The sequence below is a fragment of the Geotrypetes seraphini genome, chromosome 7 (genome assembly GCF_902459505.1).
Source record: "Geotrypetes seraphini chromosome 7, aGeoSer1.1, whole genome shotgun sequence".
Lineage (NCBI taxonomy): Eukaryota > Metazoa > Chordata > Amphibia > Gymnophiona > Dermophiidae > Geotrypetes > Geotrypetes seraphini.
In genome coordinates, this window is record NC_047090.1 from 164,886,162 (window position 1) to 164,911,141 (window position 24,980).

A 24,980-nucleotide genomic window follows, 5' to 3' on the forward strand; every position below is an offset into this window, starting at 1 on the left:
GATGTAAGTTTCTCAATGTCAATCTTCCACTGCTCATACCACATCAGCCCATGGCCAACGGTGGCCAACATTTTTGCTTTGCTTCATCAAAGCCAACAGACTAAGTTCTGAACTCTAGGCTGCGTGAAACCTCCTTCTATGTAGAGCCCGACTTACCTACTTAAGGACAAAGTTTCGTGTAGCCTAGAATTAAGAACTTCCTAGGCACAGGTCCAAGAAGTAGCATCAGAGGATGAGCCGACGCTAGCATGACAGCAGATTGGGGGGTTGCTGCTCGTGCCAGGGACGTTACAGAGGTACGATGGAAGGGAAGCAGCACACACATGCAGCGGAGGGGGGGGGGCAAGAGAAGAGGATGGGTGCCTGCACCCTCACCAAGATGGTGTCTGGGGCAGACCGCCCTCCCCCCTTACTATGCCGCTTGGTCTAAAGACTACATCTAGCCCTAGGAGGTCTCTATCTGAACTATTGGCAACAGGACCATTTCAGTTCTGATTGGAAAGGACCTTGGTTAGCCAGAACCGAGATTGCTGTTGGCTACCCATGTATATCCCTGTCATTCTAACTAGATCTCTAGGGATTCCTTCCTCATATCCTCAAATGCTCCTTACTCAGACCAGCCCCCACATGTGGTCTGCAATTCCGAAGGCTTTGCCACCCATGTTCTAAATTCTACAGTTTATTGCCATGACCTAGTGTACCTGTGATAAGTACTTCAGTTTGCCAAGGACCTCATAGTCAATGTTCCTCTTGGAACCAACCACTTCATCCACTTCAGCCCGAACCCTGCAAACAAAAGGAGAACGGAAAACTTGCCAATCTAAATCCTTTCCTATCTATAAAAGTCAGAACTTAAAAGTGAAAGTAACGGCATTGTTAGCGCATAAGTCAGAAGGAAAATGCCTCACTCAGAATTCAAGGCCACCAAGACGACTATAAGCTTTTATGGACTTGATTTCGAGGAAGGTCTCCCCCCCCCCCCACCAATAACACAAGCTTCCACTTTAGTCCCGACCTTCTGTTTGTCTATATATAATCAAGATGTGCAGGAATTCTCAGGAAATGAATACTGTCATTAATGGAGAGTGGACTGGTCATGAGGTCAGGGTCAGGATTACGGTTACCAGATTTTACTTTAGTAAAATCCAGACCCCCTGGACCCGCCCAGTCCCCAGGCCCGCCCAGTTCCACCCATCCCCACTCCGTTACGCCTGTTAAGCCGCAATGATTCCTAGCTTGACACTTGCAGGACACAAGAATCAATGTGGTGTGGTATTATTTATTCACATTGCCTCTTTCTTAGGGTTACCAGATCCGAATTCCAAAGCCACAAAAAGGCAGTATATAAGTCCCCATTCCTTTTCCCTACTGCCAGCTCTGAGCTGGGCAGCAGGTTTCCAGCATTAGGGGCAGTGGTTTTTTTTCGGTGCTGTTCTCCGAGCATCAGATGGAATACCTGATGACCCTCTTTAAAACCCGTTTGCATACATTTAAATATCATTTGTGCTAATTTTTGGCAGGAGGGTTGTTTCTGGTGCAAGAGCTCTCTAAGCATTGTGTGCAGCTTAACGCTGGCTCTAATCATAAGAGCCTAAGAATTTCCATACTGGGAACAGACCAAAGGTCCGTCCAGCCCAGTATCCTGTTTCCAACAGTAGGCAACCCAAGTCCCAAGTATTAAAACAGATTTTATGCTGTTTATCCTAGGAATAAGCAATGGATTTCCCTAAGCCATCTCAATAAGGGCATATGGACTTCCCTTTTAGGAATTCATTCAAACCTGTTTTAAACCCTGCTAAGCTAACCACATTCTCCGGCAATGAATTCCAGAGTTTAATTAATAGTTTCTCCGTTTTGTTACTTAGTAGCTTCATTGCATGCCCCCTAGTCCTAGTATTTTTGAAAAGAGTGAACAAGCGATTTCACATCTACCTGTTCCACTCCACTCAGTATTTTATAGACCTCTTTTATCATATCACGCCTGAGCCGTCTCCTCTTCAAGATGATGAGCCATAGCTGCTTTAGCCTTTCCCCATAGGGAAGTCGCTCTATCCCTTTTATCATTTTCATTGCCCTTCACTGTACCTTTTCTAATTCCACTATATCTTTTTTGAGATGCAACGACCAGAATTGCACATAGTATTCAAGGTATGGCCGTATCACAGAGCTGTGTTTTAGAGAATGACACGAGGAAAAAATCTGTCCCCATCACTGCCCTATCACCAGACCACCGTCCCCTTCACCACCCTGTCCCCGCAGCATCCACCCTTCCCTCTCACTACCTCACTGCCCTTCAGCGGCCCAAGAATCTCCCTCCCTCCCCCTTACCTTCGCGGCGTAAAGAAACTTAAGGGAGGGAAGGTGCGCGGTCACTGATCGTGCACGCAGCCCCTTCCCTCCCTCCGGCCAAATCTATCTCCCTCCCTCTTACCTTCGCGGTGCTTTAGAAGAGAAACTGAAGCTGGCGAAGCCTGCCTGTGCCACCCTGCAGTCGCGTGTGTGGGCGGAAGCTTCTTCTCTGATGCAACCAGAAGTTGTGTCAGAGGAGAAGCTTCCGCCCACACAGACTTGACTGCAGGGCGGCACAGGCAGGCTTCGCCGGCTTCAGTTTCTTTTCTAAAGCGCCGCAAAGGTTAAGGGGGAGGGAGGGAGATAGATTTGGCTGGAGGTAGGGAATGGGGCCACGCGCCTTCCCTCCCTTAACTGCAGGGACAAGGCCATTCACCGCTCCATGGGGCGGAGGACGGCCTTGTTCCTGTGCCCGCAATGAACACTTTTCCCCACCCCACCCCCACCGTTTTGGCGGATTACCCGCGGCTAGCCGCGGGTAACTGCCACCGTGTCATTCTCTACTGTGTTTCTCAACACATGGTACACGAACCCTTAGGAGTACGTCAGCCGCTTGTTGGGGGTACACGGCACTCGTTCCTCCTGCCCCCTTTCCTCCTTAAGGGCTGCCGCCACCGAGATCCCATGCCCTCCTTATTGCCCGCCCCCCTCCGAAAAAGCCGCAGCCACTGCCAGGGATCTCATGCCCTCCTTCCTGGCTTCCCCCCCCTCCACTGAAACCAACCTAGAAGGCTTCCTTTCGATATCAGAGCCGACGTCGGAGGAAAGCCTTCTGGGTCAGCGAAGGATCCCAGTTACCTCCCTTCCAGGTGGGTTGTTCCTTCCTGCCTTCAGCGGCACGTGTTGCAGGGCTGCACGTGGCTGACCTGGAAACCTTCTCTCCAACGTCAAAGCTGATGTCAGAGGGAAGGCTTGTGGAGGTCAGCCCCATGCAGCGTGTGATCCGCTGCCCGCGCATCCCTGCAGCAAATGCTGCTGAAGGGAGGAGGAGCAGCCCGGCTGGACAGCCTTTTCATCCAACTAGAGGAACGAGGCAAGGATGCCCTCTATCGCCTTTGCTTGATAATATAGCCTTAGAACCCTTGTTGCTGAAATTTCAAACTAGTACAAAATGTGAGCCTGAAAACAAAACAAAACAAAAAAAAGACAAGTTAGGATAAATAATGAAAATGAACCACTGACCTACCTTTCCATTACGGCTGGGTGCCTTGCCAGTTCCATCACCGCAAAGGCCAGCTGGCTGGCAGTAGTCTCCTGACCTGCGGCATTGGACATCAGGATAAACAAGGAACAACAGTGGGGAAAAATGAGACAGTAGCATGACCAGTTAAAGGGTTAATTTCCCCATCCCCCCCCCCCCTAATAACTGCAAAGCTTGTGGGTACTTTTTATTTGTGCACGTTGCACCAGTTTTCAGAATGAAGCTATGTGCATATTTCCCCGGACGGCTTTTCAAAAACCCGGCACTTTGTCCGGGTTTTGAAAAGCTTGCAACAAATCACCGTCGGGCAGGAGCGCCTGCGCGGACGCCATGCGACGGCATCATGTGCACATGCGTGTGTGCACGACATCATCGCGTTGCATGGGCGAATGCCCTCCTGCCCGACGAGAGCAGGCAGCGGGGGACAGGGCTAGGGGGATGGATTTTCCAAACAGAAAATATGGTAACCCTACGCATATTCCCCCCCCCCTCTGAAAAGTGCCTAAGGAAGAGGTGCTTTCAGGCACGTGCGCCTCTTCTGCTGGTATTTCTGCGATTCCCACCCAACTCCACCTCCAGTTTTCAAAAGAAACTACTTCTGCAGTTAGAACACTGTTTGACCCAGAGAAATGGCTTTGACAAAACTGTTCTTTGTATTATCAGACCTGACAGGCCAAATCCCTAACATACGGTGCAAAGCAAATAAAAAAAAAAAATTAAGCCACAGCTCCCCCTACATTATAAAATGCATAGGGCCCGATATTCAGCCAGCGGCGGGCAGCCCCTTTGCTGTCCACCACCGACATTAAGCCTGGATATTCAATGCTGGGCTGTTTCTGGCGAACGGCATTGAATATCCGGTTTCATTTTTGGCCACGGCAACTTAACCAGTTATGCCAATATTCAGCAGTTAAAGACAGGCCCGCTATTTATGCGGCTCATTTTTAGCCGCTAAACATAGCCAGTTTGGCGCTAAATTCCCTTGCCTAACCGGCTATGTCACACGATATATCTGCAGTTAGGCGCCAAAACACTATTTAACCAGCCAGGAGCTGTTCCTAGCCAGTTAAACAGCCCGATAGGATTCATTTACCTGTACTTATGCACGTTGGAGGGAGGGGGGGGGGATTTTCAGAGCTCATTGATGTAGATGACCTGTCCAGATAAAAACAGCCTTTTGTAAACTGCCTACCTTCTCTGCAGGTCAGAGCATGCCCCGAAGCATTTTCTGCCCCCAGTGGCCCTCAGAAAGGCAGAGCCTTCCCAATCATCAGACTTAAGGTGATTCAAGAGGGCAACTTAATGCGCCCTCTAGGGGCACATGAGTGGTATGCAGCCAGTCAACCTGTTCTCTGGTACAGCTGCTGTAATACAGGGCAAGGAAGCCAAGATGGTAGCCATAAATCCTAGTTTTGAGCCCTCCCAACCCGACTATAGCCACCAAGGCTTCATCATGGGTCAGTCTAATGATCAGTGCAACAGTGGCCTGAGAACCTGGGCAAGGCACTTAACCAGGGTTACCATATGGCTCCAGAAAAAAAAAAAAAAAAAAAAAAAAGAGGACAGATTGAGACATCTGGGTTTTACTTCCACTGCTTTCAATGGAAGTAAAACCCGGATGGCTCAATCCATCCTCCTTTTTCTGGAACCATATGGTAACCCTGCGCTTAACCCTTCATTGCCCACAAGTACAAAAAAAAAAAAACTTAGGGCTTCATTTACAGAGCTACAGTAGCAGTTCCCGCGCAGCAAACGCCAACGCAGCCCATTCAGTTCTTATGGGCTGCGTAGCATTATTCACATCTTTGTAAGGGGGGGCCCTTAGGTTGTTGTGAGCTCATAAGGGAATGAAAAAATACCTGCACATAATCTATGCTTTACCCGTACATTTGAGGCTGGTTCAAACATCTACAGTAAGGTAGTATAGCCAGTGGAAGAGTAAAGCTGGGAGGGGGGCAGTCCGTCCTGGGCGCAGTCTTGGTAAGGGTGCCAACACCCATCCTCCTCCCTGCTCCTTCCTGACTTCCCCCTCCCCCCGCCACATGCCACTTCCCTCAAACCTTTTCGATTTTCCCTGCGTGAGCAGCATTACGAACTTGCAGCCCGCGCCGGTGTCGCCTCTCTCCAACGTCACTCCCGGGTCCCGCACCTAGGATACGATTTCAGAGGGACGGCCGAAACGACACGGGCAGCAAGTTTGCGATGTTGCTCGTACCTGGAAAATGTAAAAGGTGCGCAGCACGGAAAGGAGGGGCGCGCACACGTGCGACAGGGGGAAGTGGGGGGTGGGTGGAGAAGAGGGCGGAAGAGGGGCGCCGCCGCCCTGAGTGCCACTCACCCTTTCTGCGCCATTGAGTAGAGGGCTGGAGCTCAGGGTTGAAGACAGGAGTATGCAGTGTGGTTAAACTTTTCTAGATTTACCTATAATGTGGACAAGCTACAGCAGAGAATGACACGGTGACAAAATTCATCACCGTTCCTGTCCTCGCGGATAACCGCGGGAAACTATCTTCATGTCATTCTTTAAGGAGAGAGGGAAGAATCAGAATATGAGTGGCCACAACCACTGACCCGTAAGCTTTGCTTTGAAGAATGCTGGTGTAGAAGGACTGAGGTTGAAACAGACACTGCAGAATGACAGTCTCTGGTATCCAGAGCAGATATTGTGATGTCATAATGCCTCATTCCACCAGTGCCTAAGAACCAATCACATCAGTGATGTCACAATGGCTTCATTATCCTTGGCTCACATAAGCACAGCCACTGACCCGCAAGCTTTGCTTTGAAGAATGCAAGTGTAGAAGGACAGGTTGAAACAGACACTAGAAAATGACATGGGATTATTTCCGGTGGTTATTCGTGGGGACGGGAACGGTGATGAATTTTGTCACCGTGTCATTCTCTACTGAGCTTAGGGCCTTACATTGCAGGGGGCCTCATGCTTCACTAGCATGAGAAATATTAAACCTAAAATTTACTTCCTACTTAATCAAGGGGGGGGGGGGCGGCCTGCAATCTTATAGCTCAGGGGCCATAAAATGCATTAACTCTAGCCCCCTCTACAGTGCAAATCAGAGTAAAAGTTCTACAGACCAGCAATGAAGAATGTGACAAAGTTGTCAATGAGGTTTTCCTGATCGCAGTCCTTTTCCAGAGCTGCAAGGAGAAGAAACACAGAGTACAATGAGCATCAGTAAAGCGGTAGGCAGTCTCACCCTTCACGCAAGGCTAGGATTGCAGTTCGATCGAACCCATAAGTAGGAAAGGTTCCCAAAGAATGTCACTAGCAATGTGCCGCCCAACTGGCGGCAGCCACAAGGCCTAATGCAGGACTAATTCATAAGTCACATATCCTCAGGGTTACCAGACATCCGGATTTCCTCGGACATGTTCTCCTTTTCGAAAACATGTCCAGGGGTCCAGATGGCTTTTCAAATCCCGGCACTTTTGTCCGGGTTTTGAAATGCTTCCTCTATGTTGCTTCGGGCAGGAGGGCATCCACTCATGCGCGAATACCCTCCTGCCTGACCAAAGCAGGGTGGGATTAGGGGCGGGACTGGAGCGTAATGGGGAGGGGATGGGTGGAACTGGGAAGGCCTGGGGGCGGGTCTAGGGGGGGTCTAAACTTTATTCAGGTAAAATCTGGCAACCCTACATTATCCTGATAATAAATTTTCCGTCACATCTGGAGATTTTTCAATTCAATACAAAATAAAGCAAAAGCAAACATGATGTGCAGACATTTGTTCTAGAGAAACATGGGCCTCCTTGGTTATCCCTGCCAGTAGGGGGTCATTTGAAAGGCCGGTGTAAAATAAGTTAGGGAGGACCATATCCCTTAGGAAAAATCTCAGGGGTGGGGGGTAGACTGATAGCCGAAAAGTAGTGCTAATGTAGCTTTGGACACAGATTGGAAAAAGAGCTGGGAAGTGATGCGTGCAAATGGTCACAGCCTACATAAAAGGAACGGCAAAAGCAAGAAGACCCAAATTTCCACAGGAAAAAAAGATCAAATCCGAAGAAACGAGACTGTGGAAAAAAAAGTCAATGTTATCGGACCTTGAGTTGTAATTTATTTAAAGTATTCTTGACAACAACAGAAACAATGAGCACAACAAAAACGGAAGGACCCAACACGGGCCGTGTTTCGGCTAAACACGCCTTCTTCAGGGATCCAAGAGGTAATAATGCAGTCTTTGATAGATGCGGACAAATCCTGGGCAAGCCTAAAAACCGGCTGCTGAAGCCAAAAGCTGAGCGCGAGATAGCAGCGCTGGAAGCGGTACTAAAGCAAACTTGTGGTTGTCAAGAATACTTTGCATAAATTACAACTCAAGGTCCGAGAACACTGACTTTCCACAGGTCTCGGGTTTTTTTTTTTTTTTTTGGGGGGGGGGGATTTGCACAGCCTACATAAGAAACTGGGAGAGGGGGGGTGTGCTTTTAAGAATTTGAAGCTACATACACATACTTTAGAAAAGATCCTCATTGAGTAACTACCCACATGGATTCCCTTTGAAGGTTTATACACTACAACCGTGTGCATACAACTGTAGTTACGGTCTGTGTGGACAGCAGAGGGAGCGAGTTCAACAGCCACACTCATTTGACACTTAAGAACATAAGCCACGCTATTTTTTTCTTCTAAACCCAAACTTTTACTGTTTCTTTACAAGGATGTGCTTGGTATATTCACCTCTCTGGTCTTGTTTGTGAACCAGAATTCAGCAATTGCCTCTCTCCCACCCTCTTCTCTGTTCCCATCCCCCCCCATCTGCTCTTTCCCTGCCCTCTCCTGCCACGCATGCGTGCCCCTTCCCTTCCCCCATACCTCTTTTGACATTCCCAGGACGGGACGGCATCTGCACATTCACTGGTGTGATGCGATGACATCGCACAAATGCGCCATGTGCCATCCCGTCGCCCGTTGCTAGCTTTTCCAAAACCCAGAGAACGTGCCGGGTTTTGAAAAGCCATCCGGACGCACGGACAGGTCCTCGAAAAGGAGGGCATGTCTGGGAAAATCCGGACGTCTAGTAACCCTAAGCATACCCCTAATCATTCACTCAGGTCCGCTTTTATCAAGCGGCGTTCGGGTTTCTTTTATTGCCCGCCACTGCGGTCAAAGCTCCAATGCTCATAAAATTCCTTTGAGCGTCAAAAGCTTTTACTGCAGCAGCCGGCAATTTTAAAAAAAAACCCTAACGCAGCTTGATAAAAGGGGGCCTTATTTATGTAATTATTGGGATTTATTAGACACCTGTATGAAGCGATTCACCCAAGGCGGTATGCAGCAAGTCCAGTTCAACACAAAACGTACAATTTTTGTTAACAGCATTAACAACCTTAAAATGACCGCATATAAATATAAATACAATGAATGAGGTGGAGGTGAGGAGTGGCCTAGTGGTAGATATGCTGCTTCAGCACCCTGAGGTTGTGGGATCAATCCCAGCACTGCTCCTTATGACCTTGGGCAAGTCGCTTAATACTCCACTGCACCAGGTGCAAAAATAAATATCTGCACCCCCCCAAAAAAGCAGCATACAAAGTCCCCAAAAGAAGAACAGGAAAACCATGAAGTCCGAGTGTTTGCAGCTCACCAGCCATTTTCAGTATCTGAGTAAGAATATCCATAGGTATCTCCTCTCCGTTCTGCATGGATGTCTTCCTACGCTCAATACATTCCACTCCCGTCTGGCGCAATAACCTCACACTCTCCTGGACCTCCTTTACAAATTTCCATTTTCCAGGCATGTACTTTATAGAAAAAACAAGACATAAGCCTTTGGCATCTCATCATACTTGCAACTAGCAAAACTGATCAACAAGGTAAGAGAACTACATTATGAGAGTCAATTGCAACTATCAATGGGCCCCTTGTTATATCGCAGAACATGGGACCAAGAAATATAGCCTCTAATGAGCTCCTTTTCTGCTTTACGTACAGTTGTATGTCTTCATCTTGCTACCTATATTGTGCAAGGAACTTGTGGGTTTTGCATTGCAACAGACTGGGAAGGTGTGGTGCAGTGGTTAGAGCTACAGCCTCGGCACCCTGAGGTTGTGGGTTCAAATCCCGCACTGTTCCTTGTGACCTTGGGCAAGTCACGTAATCCCCCACACACAGTTAGGGGGAAAATGTATGAGTACCTGAATAATTTGTAATCCGTATAGAATTGTGGGATATGCGGAATATAAAATTATTAAAGAAAAATACTTCAGGAATCTGTTTCCTGAAGGGGACTAAACAGTTGGTAGAAATACTGAAAAACCTCAGAGGAAAAATTAGAAATTGAAATGGAAAAAGAATTTGGACTTAGCTAAAGCTTTTTTCCAGTAATAGTTCAAGGTGAATTAAGTTCAGGCAACATAAGCATTTTCTTGTCCATGGAGAAACCCTTTCACCTTTTATTTATTAAGACTTATTTACACATTTTTGCAGGTGTTCACTCAAGGCCGTGTACAGCAATATTTTGAAGTATGCATGTTTGACAGTTGTAAGCCCCTGACGTAGCCTATTAGGCAAAATGTGGCCATGTCAGCCACTGCTATAATTCATCCGTTCTGAATAAATATTCTGTTGTGTATCTGGCCTGCTCTCTCTATCTGCCTGTTTCCTAGGTAAAGCATCATTCTTCACATGGGAATGGCTTTAAAAATTGCACTGTGGAAAGGCAATTTTCAAAAACCAGTTATCCTGCTAAGTGGTTCAGGCCTGATGAAAATAGTCCACTTTATATACAGTGAATGTATGGTTCGGCTTTAATCCACTTTTTTTTTTTTTTTTTGCAGAACAGTTCTGAAACAGGCGATGTCAAGGGGAGGCTACAACCTGCAACATTTTGAATTTTCAAAAAACAATGCACAACATTTTGGCTTCTCGGGAAAAAAGTTTCCAAAGAAAGGGAGATGTAGATCTTTGCAGATACTTTTTCCTTGGGTAGTTTCAAAGGGAAAGGGCTGAGCCCTTTCACCTGCCCGCACAGTTTTGAAAATTTCCCCCACCCATATGTACAATTGGAATTTAAAATAATATTGGCCAGTGGGTGGCACAGTGGGACCTCTGGCACTGGTGCTTTCCGAAACAATAAATATCTAAACTGCACTCATATTATGTGGAAGGAAGGAACACACAGTGGCGAACCATCTACAAACCTTAATAAAAGGATTTCGGATTGATACCGTCCCCTCCATAACCGCCGAGATTGCTCTAGGGAAAGGCGTCTGGTCGTCATGCAGCGCATTCAGTTCTAAGCCAAACGCTACCTGAAAAGAACCAGAGGAAGAAATCAGTTCAGTTGTCTACCATTCATGTTTATTGAAGATGCAATATATTGCCTTTCTTGAAAAGAAAACTAGGTGGTCTACAATATAGAAGCAATCAGAAAGAACTCCATAAACCAGATGGGACAGTGGTGAAATAAAAAGGAATGGTAAGGACGCCAGAGAAGATAACGCCAAGAGCTTGTATAGGTATGTGCGACGCACAAATGGAAGAAATAAATAAATAAAAATAAACACTAGGCAGAACCCAAGGCTGGTGTCCCTATAAGCTTGTGTGAAAAGGCCGATCTTCAAGGCAGTTTTGAACCTTACACAAGATGATTTGGTCTGCAGTGTGGGTGGGAGAAAATTCCAGAACATAGGACCCAAAAGGAAGGTGGTGATACGACTGGCGGATTCCAGGAGAGCAGGGGCCATTGGTAGAATGAAGAGCCAGAAATCATTAGAACAAAGACAATGGATTGAGGTGAAAGGAGTGACGAGAGGAGCGCGGTTAACTGGATGGCCAAAATAAATGGCTTTATGAACTAGGGTGAGGACCTTAGAATGATGCAGTAGAGAAAGGAGGTACGCCGTTAAAAGCGCGCCGGACATTGGTGCGCTGACAATCCCGCGGCGACATCTGCACGCAGGAAAAATGCACGCCACCATTTCCTCGGCTTTGAGGCCTTCCCGTTTGCGCTGTGGGTGGGTGGGGAACTCCCCAGTAAACTTACAAGTCCTTGCGTTCACGTTGGGGGGGGGTTTGGTGGGGGATCCCCCCAATACACTGAAAACTCCCATTTTTTTCACTCTTCAGGACTTTTCACTATAGTGGGGGGGGGAAGGGCTCCCCCCAACGGGAACGTGAGGACTTGTAAGTTTAGTGGGGGGGTTCCCCCCACACCCCCTCACAGCGCAAACGGGAAGGCCTGAAAGGTGACGTGCATCTGTCCTGCGCGCAAATGTCGCTGGCGTGCTTTTCATGGATCACCGAGAAAGGAAGGTTCCCATGCACTGAACAGAGTGTGGTTTCCATGTTTGTCTGCTCGCTGGCCTTCTTACATTTAAAGGCATTCTGGAGGGAATGGTGCTCAGCAGTATTGTTGCATTCTGCCATGCAGAAAGTCCAGAGTTAGAATCCTGGACTCTCTCCTCTCAACCCCTGCCTGCTCCTTCCCACTTCTCCCCCCCCCCCCCCAAATACCTCTAGCACTTCACAGGCGCGAGCAGCAACTCCAACCAGCTGCCCGCACTGGTGTCGGCTCTCCCTCTGATGTCACTTCCAGGTACCGCACCCAGGAAGTGACATTAAGAGGGATAGCTGACACCGGCACGGGCAGCAAGCTGGTGCTGCTGCTGCTGCTGCTCATACCAGGGAAGTTAAAGAGGTACGAGGGGAGGGCAGGCGCAGGGACGTCTCCAACCTTTGCTATGCCACTGCCTGGACCAACCAGAGTTAGGACTGCTGCAGAACTCTGCCTCGGCTCCAACCTGGTCTCGAGGACGGAACGCGCACTAAAGGTCAGATTTTTATGGAGATTTGGGATCCTTATATTCAGAATCTTTCACCAAAAATACGAAGTTTGGTTATCAATGATTTATTGTGAAAATTAGGTTTACTAATTACATTCCAGTTATTTATTTTAATTCTTTATTTTTTGTCAACTTTCATCCAGGGTGAGGGATTTCATTTAGGGGAAGAAAGTGGGTAGGGGATGGAATTAAGGGGGGTGTAGATAAGATTGAATTCATTCATATGGAAATTAAATTTGAAAGAATGATTTAAATTTGTATGAAATATTATTGTAATTCTTATTGTATTGAATGTATTTTTGTGTTATCCTATTGTACTGATTATTTGATTCTTTCAATAAAAATTGTTATACACAAGGTCAGATTTGTCTATTCTGCACTTTTAGACACAATCATGAAGACAAAAAAAATCTCACTTTGGCAATCACATCCAGGGTCACTCTGCTCAACAGATTGTGCATTTGGACCTCGGTTTTGCCATCGGCCTTTTCTGCCAGTATGTCCATCAGATCCTCAGCCTTCTCATTGAATACGTCCATCAAGCCAATCAGGTAACTGTAGGACACAAAACGGGCACAGCCAAATTATTTCTAGTTAGTCATCTGACCCGCGTCCCAAACCCAGCCCAGAATGAGGCAAATTACACAGCCAGCCCTGTAGCTGCCATACACCAAAGGGGGTTTCAGGTACAGAAGTGTGCAATAAGTCCCATAGGAATAAAATAATCCTGCGACAGACAACATGCGCTAATCCTTAGTAAAAGGACCTCTCTAGTTTATTAGAGCACCTTAAAATGAATGCATGCAAAATCTATTTAATGAAAAATTATCCTCTGAATTCACATATGTAATACTAATTTGCACACATTAAAATGCTCTAGAGGAGCGTGTGAGGCAAAGCAAAAAGTCCAAACGTACCAAAAATGTTTCCCCGTTCGCATCCCTACTGCATAAGCTGTGGTTTTACTCTGTTAATTTCTTAAAGCAGTGTTTCTCAACAAGCGGTATACAGTGTTCTCCCGGTCATTCACAGTATTTTCCGTGTCAAAGCAGCTCCTGATTGGTGAAGCCCGACTTCAGCACAGGAAGTCCCGGTCGGAGCATGCCACAAGTGATTTTCTTCACTCGCCGGCACTCCAGCTGCCCTATCCTGCCTCTCCAGCTGCCCTCTCCTTCCTCACCAGACGAAAAACCGTATTTGCGGTTTTTCGATATTCGCGGGAGTTCCTGGAATGGAACCCCCGCGAATATCGGGGGGGAGTACTGTACATACCCTTAGGGGTACATGAGCCGCTTCTTTGGAGTACGCGGCACTGGTCGCCGCCGAGGATATTGCCTGCCCTCCACAGCTGCCGCCGGGGATCCCTCCTTCCTGCCCTCCACCCTCCTGTCAAACCGCTGCCAGGAATCCCTCCTTCCCGCCCCACTCCACTGAAGCTGACCCAGAAGAAAGCCTTCTGGATCACACTCAGGGGAAGGGGGAGAGGGTAGAGTGTAAAAAATTGAACTCATGGAGGGCAAGAGAGAGAGAGAGAGAGAGAGAGAGAGAGAGAGAGAGATGTTAGTTGGGGGACAGGAAGCATTCAGGAGGCAGAAAGAAAGAAATATTGGATGCACAGTCAGAAGGAAGTGCAACCAGAGACTCATGAAATCACCAGACCACAAAGGTAGGAAAAATTATTTTATATTTAGTGATTGAAATGTGTCAGTTTTGAGAATTTATATCTGCTGTCTATATTTTGCACTATATTCGTCTATTTTTCTATAGTTGTTACTGAGGTGTCATTGCATATTTTAAAGTCATCTGCCTTGACCTCTTTGGAAAAAAAAAGAAAAAAGAAAAGAATAAACAGTAAAACCTTGGATTGCAAGTAACTTGGTAAGCAAGTGTTTTGCAAGACAAGCAAAACATTTTATTAAATTTTAACTTGATAAACAAGCAAGGTCTCAAGTACATACAGTATACACACATCACAACTGAGCCTATGGTTCTTCTCTCTCTGGTACTACAGGAGTGTAGTGACTTCTAAACGACCGAGGTCTTGCAATACAAGTACATAGAGTATTTTATAATAAAGTTTTGGGGTTGTGAAATGAATCGTCCAAGTTTCCATTATTTCTTATGGGGAAATTCACATTGCTATAAGAGTTTTGGATTACAAGCATATTTTCAGAACAAATTATGTTCGGAAAACAAGGTTTTACTGTAAATGATAATTAACATTTTCTGTGCGTATAGTGCGCTTTGAGTTTTTTTGTTTTTTTTATTTTGTGGTTACCATTATGTATTAATAAGATTGTGTGTATATGAAAAATGGATGGAAGAAATTGCATTACAATTAGTATTATTATGGGGGTGGAGTCAGGGGCAGAGCTTGGGCAGATCTGGGATGGAGCTTGGGTGGAGTTACTCGGTTGGTATTTGCTAGGCTTAGGGGGGTGACCAGAGGAATTTCCAAAACCCGGCAGTTTGTCCGGGTTTTGGAAGCCCCCGAGCTCAGGGCTACGTCTGGAGGCCCTCTGCGCATGCACGGGTGTCGACGTGATGATATATGTGATGTCATCACCCGCGCAGAAGCCCTCCAGACCTTGAAGAAGGAGACGGGCGGTTCAGCTGGGGGAGGAGCTGGAGGCAGAATGGGGCGGGGCCAGGTATCCTCTGTTTTTAAAGAGAAAAATCTGGCAACTCTACCCTAAAGTCTTCTCCTGCATGCAATACCCCAACCTCTTATTCTTTCTGCTCAACTCTCCAGCTATCACTGTATCTTTTCCTCCCCCCTCCATAGCAAATCTTCAGCTTGCTGCTCCCACCCCCATGGCAGATTCATCCTTTTACTCTGTTCCCAAGCCTCCCCCTCCCCCATAGCACATTTACCTCTTTATTCTGCCCCCAAACTCACTCATGGTATATTCACTTCTTTAGCTTGCCCTCAAACCCCCCCCCCAAACACACACACTCGCCTGTTCATTGTAACCTGCTTAGACTATTTAGATAATGTGGGCCATAAGTCTGTGAAATAAAACCACTTTAAAATTTGCATAATTTAAATGAAAATGTGCAAGATAATTGCTGCAGAATCTTAGTAAATCTGCCAAAAGAAACCGGGAGCTTATGACACTTACGTCCGACTGAAGGCAGGATCCATGATTCTTCGCTGGGTGTGCCAGTGATTGTAATCTCGTTCAGTCACCAATCCATTCCCCATGAATCTAAACAAACAGAAAGAAGGAGGCTGAGTAAGACATTGCACCGGTGCATTTGTAGGTGTGTTTCACCTAAGTGTTAGAGCCTACTGGAAAGGGGGAACCTTCATCAGTTTGTCTATATACAGTACATGCATAGACGTAGAGGCAACATGCACAAAGACATACCCCTTATGCCTGTCACTCTAAGACTCTTTAGCAGGTCTTTGACACCCAGTCCCTAAACAAACAAGTGAGTCTGCAAATGGAGGAAAGGGAAATGTGTGGCCCTTTTAATAAGTTAACATAAGAACAGCCATACTGGGTCAGACCAATGGTCCGTCAAGTCCAGTAGCCTGTCCTCACGGTGGCCAATCCAGGTCCCTAGTACCTGGCTAGAACTCAAAGAGTAGCAACATTTCAGCATCTCAAAGAATAGCAAGATTCCGGAACCCCAATGAGAGCAACGTTCCGGAGCTCAGATTGTGATGTCATAATGCCTCATTCCACCAATGCCTAAGCTCCGTCCTCATCTGCACAAGCCTCAAACCCTTTAAAATCATAAGTGTTCGAGGCTTGTGCGGTTAAGGCAGAGCTTACGGGAAGCGGGCAGGGACAGCGACAAAACTCACGGGACGGGGAAAGTGAGTTCCTGCGGGGACGGGGACAAATTTGTTCCTGTGTCATTCTCTGTTCAAAACCTAGAGAAGATATTTTCTCTAGATTTTGTATCAGATGCCTACATAGTAACATAGTAACATAGTAACATAGTAGATGACGGCAGATAAAGACCCGAATGGTCCATCCAGTCTGCCCAACCTGATTCAATTAAAATTTTTTTTTTTTTCTTCTTAGCTATTTCTGGGCGAGAATCCAAAGCTTTGCCCTGTACTGTGCTTGGGTTCCAACTGCCGAAATCTCTGTTAAGACTTACTCCAGCCCATCTACACCCTCCCAGCCATTGAAGCCCTCCCCAGCCCATCCCCCACCAAACGGCCATACACAGACACAGACCGTGCAAGTCTGCCCAGTAACTGGCCTAGTTCAATATTTAATCTTATTTTCTGATTCTAGATCCTTTGTGTTCATCCCACGCTTCTTTGAACTCAGTCACAGTTTTACTCTCCACCACCTCTCTCGGGAGCGCATTCCAGGCATCCACCACCCTCTCCGTAAAGTAGAATTTCCTAACATTGCCCCTGAATCTACCACCCCTCAACCTCAAATTATGTCCTCTGGTTTTACCATTTTCCTTTCTCTGGAAAAGATTTTGTTCTACGTTAATACCCTTTAAGTATTTGAACGTCTGAATCATATCTCCCCTGTCTCTCCTTTCCTCTAGGGTATACATATTCAGGTCTTATTATAACAAGTGGGGTCGGATTCCTTAGAACCCCACTAAAACAGTGTTGCAACGTGAGGCCTTGTTGGAAGGAGTTGTGTACGTGTTTAGCTATTAGCAATGTTAAATTTCTATTTTCCACAATAAAGTAGATATTGAAGGTTCATTTAATAAAATATTGCTAGATTTTTTTACATAAAATGTCTTTTTTATCATAATTTGATGTCAGGAGAATGTTTTCCTATTCTTTTGTAGTTGTAACGCTGTATTAGTGGGTTTCTAAGAAATCCAACCCCATTTGTTATAATAAGCATATTGGAGACTGTAGTGTTATTTCTGTACTGATTTCTTTCTCTTTTTCAATGAAACGCTCCTTTTACAAAGGTGAGCTAGGGCCTTAACGCGTGCAATAGCGCGTGTTAAATTCCCCAGTGCGCTAGCCACTACCGCCTCTTTTTAGGAGGCAGTAGATTTTTAGCTAGAGCGCGGTAATTTTGTGCATGCGCTAAAAACCCTAGTGCACCTTCGTAAAAGGAGCCCAAAATGTGTTTTTTTTATCGATGTATCATTGCTGAACATGAAAACATAAAAGTAATAGCTATAATACCAAGAAATTTGCTCCATTAAACAAAAAAATAATAGCAAGTTTAAAGGAAAACTTAGAGCTTTATGCAACCAGTGGCTTTAAGGGACCCCAGATTGGGTTTAAAAATTTTTTTCATTATTATTTTCTGATCAAACAATCAAATATGTGAGAAAATCTTCAATTTGCAGTTTTTTCAACTTTAGGATTTTCTGGACCACCCTACTGGGCGGGATACAGGCAAGTCCCACATTTACACACATAGGCTCACATTCTATATATGGCATCCTATATTGCGTTTGCAAATCGGTGCACACAGACAATTTGCGTGCACAACTCAATTGTTTAACAAGCCAATCGGTGCCATTAATTGGCAACTAACATGTAGTAATTTATGCAAATTGGCACTAATTAGAAGACGGATGGGTGGATCGTGGGCATTCCTACAAGTTAAGTGCAAGGTTCTAGAATGCGCCTGATCCATGTATAACTTAATGCACCTATTAGGCCTGGTTTTTCTTGGCCTAAAAGGGTGTGCCTACAGCCGCTGAGCGAAATTCTATATGTGGCCCAAAGATTGCAAGCTGCAGTGTGAGGAAGGGAGAGGGCAGTACTGGATCATGAAGGCAGGGTTGGGGTGGAGGATAAAGAGAGAAATGTCCACCCGATCGGGAGGGAGGGAGGTATAAGCAAAAAAATTGCCAAATTGGGAGAGGGGGAGAAGGAAGGAGAGATGCCAGAGCAGGAAAGGAAAAGTAGGGGAGAAGATAGGAGAGAGAGATGACAGACCATAGGAAGGGAAGGAAGGAAAGGGAAAGAGAGGAGAAAGATACCAGATTTTTTTTTTTGGGGGGGGGGAGGAGGTTGAGAAGGAAGGGAAGAAGAGGAGGGGAAGGGAGGGAGGGGAGGAAAGAGATATCAGATTGTCACTGTGCACCTTTCAAAATATCTGCATTATTAATAGGCCCCTTATCCAAATCTCAAATTCAAGGTAGACCAAAAGAGTATTATCAAACCCCTCTCTTCTTGGCAGATGTGCAAGGGACCCTTTCATTTGGCTACTTACCTTTCACCAAACAACGCATACAAATGCTCATAAGCGTGATCCTTGGAATACTTGTGAGACATAAGGTACTCCTGGAATGAATTCAAAAAGTATGTTGCAATTACCACATTAATTCATTTTACTCTGTAATCCAGGAAGAAAGACAAACAATTGCATCTTTGGAAAAAAAAGCACATTAGGGGCTAAATTCTATACATGGCGCCCAAAAAAGCATTATTCTATAAGCCATGCTTAAAGTTAGGCACAGTTTATAGAATAGCACTTATGCCCAGAAACCGTGACTAAATTTAGGTGCAAGGAAAAAGTGGAAGAAAAAAATGCTCAAAAAAGTATGCTAACAAACGTACACCGTATTGCTCTTTTGAGTATTTTATGGATATCGGTTGTACACTTGCCTTATATGTGGTTGATGTTTCTCCAGAATATATGGACTCCTGATGAAGGCTTCTATTGCCAAAACACAGACTGTGTTGGGTCCTAATATATCACTGTACATCATTTACAGTCAAGTACATTTACAAAGTTCCTTTTTGGACTTATAGCTACCTAAGAATAGCCATACTGGGTCAGATCAAGGATCTATCTAGCCCAGTATCCTGTTTCCACAGTGGACAATCCAGGTCACAAGTACCTGTCAGAAACCAAAATAGTAGCAAGATTCCGGAACCCCACAGAGTAGCCAAGATTCCGGAATCCCACAGAGTAGCCAAGATTCCGGAACCCCACAGAGTAGCCAAGATTCCGGAATCCCACAGAGTAGCCAAGATTCCGGAACCCCACAGAGTAGCCAAGATTCCGGAACCCCACAGAGTAGCCAAGATTCCGGAACCCCACAGAGTAGCCAAGATTCCGGAATCCCACAGAGTAGCCAAGATTCCAGAATCCCACAGAGTAGCAAGATTCCAGGGCAAGCAGTGGCTTCCCCCAGAAACTTGTTCAAACCTTTTTTAAAACTAGCTACGTTAACCACTGACAACACATCTTCTGGCAAGGCAATAAGTACCAGAGGAACTATTCTCCGAGTGAAAAATTATTTCCTCATATTAGTTTTAAAAGTATTCCCCTGTAATTTCATCATGTGTCCCCTAGTCTGTAATTTTTGATGGCGTAAAAAATCAGTTCGCTACCCTTTTGGACTTCTTGAATAAAATTGCTATTAAAAATTTCCTCCATTCATCCAGATTACATATTTTTTCGTTCCATTTTGTTTTCGCATCCTTTATGGCAGTGGGCTTTGCTCATTTTTAAACCAAGGGTCGTTTTGGGTCCAAAAGGGCTGATGGAGAGCCAACAAATATCTTTCTACCTGGGGCCACCAATAACGCTTCACATTCATTCCTACCAGAACACCTGGCCTTGTAAAATTTTGGAATTCCCTCCCTGGCATCCTGAGGACCTGCCCTGACTGTTTACAGTTTAGAAAGATGATGAAGACACATCTGTTTGTAGAGGCTTTTCTTTGGAAAATTGTGTTGGTAAGCATATTTAATAAGAATCCTGAATTGTGATCACTGCACTTTACTTAGAGGGGGATAGATAACTTGTAGACTCATTGAGTTTTTTGACATTGTTTTAAGTGGATAAAATTATGTGATTTGTAATGTAAATTCAAGTTTCAAGTTTATTGGTTTTTAATATACCGACCATCAAAGAATATCTGGATGGTTTACAATAAATCTAAAAAGAGATAAAAGTAAGATAAAATGTTAAGCATTTAAAAATGATTAGGTGAACTTAAATAACATCGACTGGACAGACTTGAAAGTGAGGGTAAAAGGGAAGGGAAGGGAAAAGTTACATGTTGGAGAAGAAATGGAGATAGTGGGAAAGGGGAAAAAACATATAGGGTGGGTCGCTTTATCAAAGCGGTTGGTTGTTTTAGAAAAGGAAAAGAGAGAGAGAATAGAAAGAAAAAAAAAAAAATAGAGAGAAGAATGAAACAAAAGGGGAGAGTTGAAGGTAAGTCTAAACATAGCCAAAGGCGTCACAAAATAAAAAAGTCTTTAGGCTTATCTTAAATTTGTCTAAATGTTGTTCATCACGGAGTTGCTGTGGTAAAGAGTTCCATAATGTTGGGGCAGTTACTGCAAAATTTGTTTTCCGGGTGTAGTAAAAGTCTTTTATGGAGGGAATAAAGAGAAGTTTTTGATCAGTTGACCTTAGAATGCGTGGGGAACATTGGGGAATGAGAAGTTTGTCGAGAAATAAGGGTTGGTGAAAGGGTTTTATTTTAAAGGAGAGTAGTATGATTTTATAGGTGATACGGTGGGTAACGGGGAGCCAATGGGCCTCTTTGAGAAGAGGAGTAACATTTTGTAAATGTACTACTGTCCTTTGAACTACCGTGAATGTTTTAATTGCTAACCACTTAGGGCTCCTTTTACAAAGGTGTGCTAGCGGTTTTAGCGCGCGCTATAGTGCACACTAGCCAAAAATCTACCGCCTGTTCAAAAGGATGCAGTAGCGGCTAGCAAGCATGGCAATTTAGCGCATGCTATTCCGCGTGGCTTTGTAAAAGGAGCCCTTAGTAATAGCTGGTTTAGAAATTTTAGAAATAAATAAATAAACCCTATGCAAATACAGAACCACAAACTAAAAGTCCTAATATAGACAAACAAAACCCTAAGATGCCAGACTCCGCATGCATTACAGCGCCAAAGAAATAGAAAGAAATGCATTTTTTCCTGAAGAGTGCAAAATATAGGCAGCAGATGTAAATTCTGAAAACTGACACATTTCGATCACTAAATTGAAAATAAAATCACTTTCTGAACCTTTGTTGTCTGGTGATTTTATTTTTCTATTTATCTTTTCCCAGTCTCTGGTTGCACTGCCTTCTGTCTGTGCTCTTAACTCTATTTCCAGGGCCTTCTTGCTGGGGTTTTTTCTCCTTCACTTTCTGCCCTACAACCATCTTTGGCATTAACTTTTAACATTCAACTTTCTTCCATTTTTCTGCTTCTTCCTCAAATCTACCTCTCCATGTCCTACCTTCCCATCTATCTATGTAAACTATCTCCTCCCCCACCATCCATGTGTGCCATTTCCTCCCTCTTTCTCCTCCCCTATTCCCATCTATCCATAAACAACATTTCTTCCATCTCTCTTCCCTTCCCCACCCTTCCCATCCCTGTGCACCATGTCCTTCCTCTCTTTCACTCTCCTATGGTCTGATATCTGTCTTCCCCAATTCCCCCTCCTATGGTCTGGGATCTTCAACCTCTCCTTCCCACATTCTGGCATCTCTCCCCTCATTTGTTTTTCTCCTCTCCCCTTTGTGGTCTGGCATCTCTGTCCTTCCCTCCCCAAGTCTGGAATCCCTCCCTCCTCCTTCCTTCCCCTGATTTGACCTCTCTCTCTCTTCTTTCCCCTAAACCAGCGGTCTGACATCTCTCTCCTTCCCTTCCACTGCCCCTGCCCCCCCCCTCAATGATCTGGCATCTCTATCTGCCCCTTCCCTTTCTTCCCCTGGAGGTCTGGCATCTTTCTTTCCTTTTCTTCCCCATCCCTGCAGTCCAGCATCTCTCTTACCCTTCCCATACTTTCCATCCCCTTCACGAGATCCGGTACTTGCTCATCATTCTTCCCAGCATGCACAGAAGCCGTCCCATCGTCACTCGTTGCTAGAAGTATTTTAAAACCCAGACAAATTGCCAGGTTTTGAAAAGCTGTCTGGACTCCCGGACACGTCCTTGAAAAGAAGGACATGTCTGGAGAAATCCGGATGTTTGGTAACCCTAGCCAAAACTAAAATTGCTTTGAATGTACAAAAATATACTAAGTTCCTGGGGAGGGGGAGTTAGATCCCTTTTCTTGCTGAATCTTAATTCCAGCTCAGAGCTGGATTAAAGATTCTAGCAGGGGAATAAAGAGTCATTTGAAAAGTGCAGCACTTGATCTCAGATGAGCCTGATCGGCAAAACATCCCCGATGGCTCAAGTGGTCCCTGGAAACCCTTCGCTCCACCAACACAAATCCCTGGTATCTCCCAGTGGGGCCCAGACACCTACCCCACCTTAGATCAGGAGATAGGTGGAATACCCTTCTATAAACGGTGCCGTCATCGGCAGCCGCCTTAAAAACAGCCGCCAATTGTGCGTCAATCACACGACGGTGCCGTTTACAGAATCGTGGCTTCAGGAAAGGCAGGGGTTCATAGACAACACAGCGAAAGACAAAGGCGCACACCGACAACTGAGCGCAAGACGGAGGCGTGCGCCAAAGAAAATTACTGTTTTTAGGGGCTCCGACGGGGGTTTTTGTTGGGGAGCCCCCCAGTTTACTTAATAGAGATTGCGCCGGCATTGTGAGGGGTTTGGGGGGTTGTAACCCCCACATTTTACTGTAAACTTAACTTTTTCCCTAAAAATAGGGAAAAAGTGAAGTTTTCAGTAAAATGTGGGGGGTTACAACCCCCCAAACCCCCCACAACGCAGCGCGATCTCTATTAAGTAAAGTGGGGGATTCCCCCCCACGCCCCCCCGTCGGAGCCCTAAAAACAGTAATATTCTGCGGTGCACACCTCCGCGCTGCGCTCAATTGTCTGCGCGCGCCTTTGTCCCGGAGCGCTTTTGACCTGACATTAAGGCAGGTGCTGGAAACGTAGGGCAGGATTTCCAAGGTCTACATTTCTGGCACCCACCTTTCAAGTAATCGCGCCTACGGAGGTGCTCTACGACTCCTAACGCTACTTCCAGTGTTAGCCATGCCTACAGTGGCGTTAGATGTCGTAAAGCACCTCCGTAGACATGATGCAAGTGCCGTCTATATTTTTTTGTTTTAAGTTGCTTTTTCAAATGGTGTTTTCAACTTAAAATAGGTACAGGTAGGGTACCTTCATTTTGCAAATGATTATATCCAAGAGAACGGATTTGACCACACCATACCTTTAAAGCTTCAGGACTTGTAACAAGAATTACTACTCTGTGGAAGATATTCAGACGCAACACTGGGCCATATTTCTTTACCCTGAAAAAGAAACAAGATAATCAGGGAATCAAAACCTGTATCTACACCTGTCTGAATTTTTTTTTTTTCCTGGGCCAGAAGAAAACTTGAACCATTATAATTTGTGGGTCTGTACTGGCTCCAGTTCAATCAGTAGACACCCACAAAAATTAAAAAAAACCCAAAATAAAGAGTCAGATTCCTGGCTCTGAAAATTCATTTGACAGATGTAATATGCTCTGCTTGCTTCAAAATGAGCTCAAAGAACTAGAATCTGGAAAAAAAAAAATTTACAGTGAGAGTTTGACAGCGCAAATAAAGTGACGTTATGGTAGTGTAATTTTCAATAGTGTTTATAACGTGCACTGGTGCTCATAGCCCACAGGCATCACAGTAAAATTTGGAAAGGAAAAAATAAAAAAATCTTTATTCGTTATGTGGGGGTTTTTTTCACTTTGAAAGCTCTCAGAAGCAAAGTGTGTGTTTAAGCTTTTGGGTGTACCATGGGTCAAAAGGGTGTAAAATATGAACTATAGACAGATTTGAAAATGTTAAAGAGTTGCCATACTGGGTCAGACATGAGGTTCATCAACTCCAGTCTCCTGTTTACAGAAATGGTTGATCCAGCTTGCAGTATCTGGCAGAACCCCAAAAGCTCATCCCATGTCATTTTCTAGTGTCTATTTCAACCTCGGTCCTTCTACACCAGCATTCTTCAAAGCAAAGCTTGCGGGTCAGTGGCTGTGCTTATGTGAGCCAAGGATAATGAAGCCATTGTGACATCACTGATGTGATTGGTTCTTAGGCACTGATGGAATGAGGCATTATGACATCACAATATCTGCTCTGGATACCAGAGACTGTCATTCTGTAGTGTCTGTTTCAACCTCAGTCCTTCTACACCAGCATTCTTCAAAGCAAAGCTTGCGGGGCAGTGGTTGTGGCCATTCATACTCTGATTCTTCCCTCTCTCCTTAAAGAATGACATGAAGATGGTTTCCCGTGGTTATCCGTGGGGACGGGAACAGTGATGAATTCTGTCACCGTGTCATTCTCTAATGAGAACGTAGCTTGCAAGGATGGGGCAGGGAGAGGAAAAGAACTCGCGGGGATGGGAAAATGAGTTCCCGCGGGGACAGTGAAAAATTTGTCCCATTGTCACTCTCTACTCTGCATTATTTAGAAAACCATTATATTTTACAGCTTTGTTGAATTCTCCTGTTCCTCAGAGATCATTGCACTCCACCCAGCAATCATTATTAAACATCCCCAACCCTGCTGTACTCAACAGAGAGATTTTGAGCCCCAGTTGTGAAATTCACACTCCGCTGTCTATCCACCTAGAGCAGGTTTGCCCAACCTATGACCTGCAGGCCAGAATCCAGCCTGCCAACTGCTGCTATCCGGCCTGCACCGGGGCGATGCCTGCACCACCAAAACCACATTATTCCAGCTTTCCCACTGCAACTCTAGCTCTCTGCAAGCTTGAGCCGCATAATACAGGAAGT

The 24,980-nt window shown here is 45.3% G+C and overlaps 1 protein-coding gene across 1 annotated transcript in view; it reads right to left on the minus strand.

The window, feature by feature from the left end:
- The window catches only part of LOC117363605 (cholesterol 24-hydroxylase), a 55,337-nt gene that overhangs the window by 23,712 nt on the left and 6,645 nt on the right, over positions 1 to 24,980 (minus strand). The window contains exons 3-11 of the mRNA XM_033951651.1: positions 23,412 to 23,493; positions 18,526 to 18,596; positions 15,475 to 15,561; positions 12,769 to 12,907; positions 10,709 to 10,819; positions 9,154 to 9,310; positions 6,644 to 6,706; positions 3,536 to 3,608; positions 702 to 786 (exon numbers count right to left, since the gene is read on the minus strand). Of these exons, the coding sequence (XP_033807542.1) occupies positions 702 to 786; positions 3,536 to 3,608; positions 6,644 to 6,706; positions 9,154 to 9,310; positions 10,709 to 10,819; positions 12,769 to 12,907; positions 15,475 to 15,561; positions 18,526 to 18,596; positions 23,412 to 23,493 (868 nt within the window). The remainder of the gene's footprint in view (positions 1 to 701; positions 787 to 3,535; positions 3,609 to 6,643; positions 6,707 to 9,153; positions 9,311 to 10,708; positions 10,820 to 12,768; positions 12,908 to 15,474; positions 15,562 to 18,525; positions 18,597 to 23,411; positions 23,494 to 24,980) is intronic.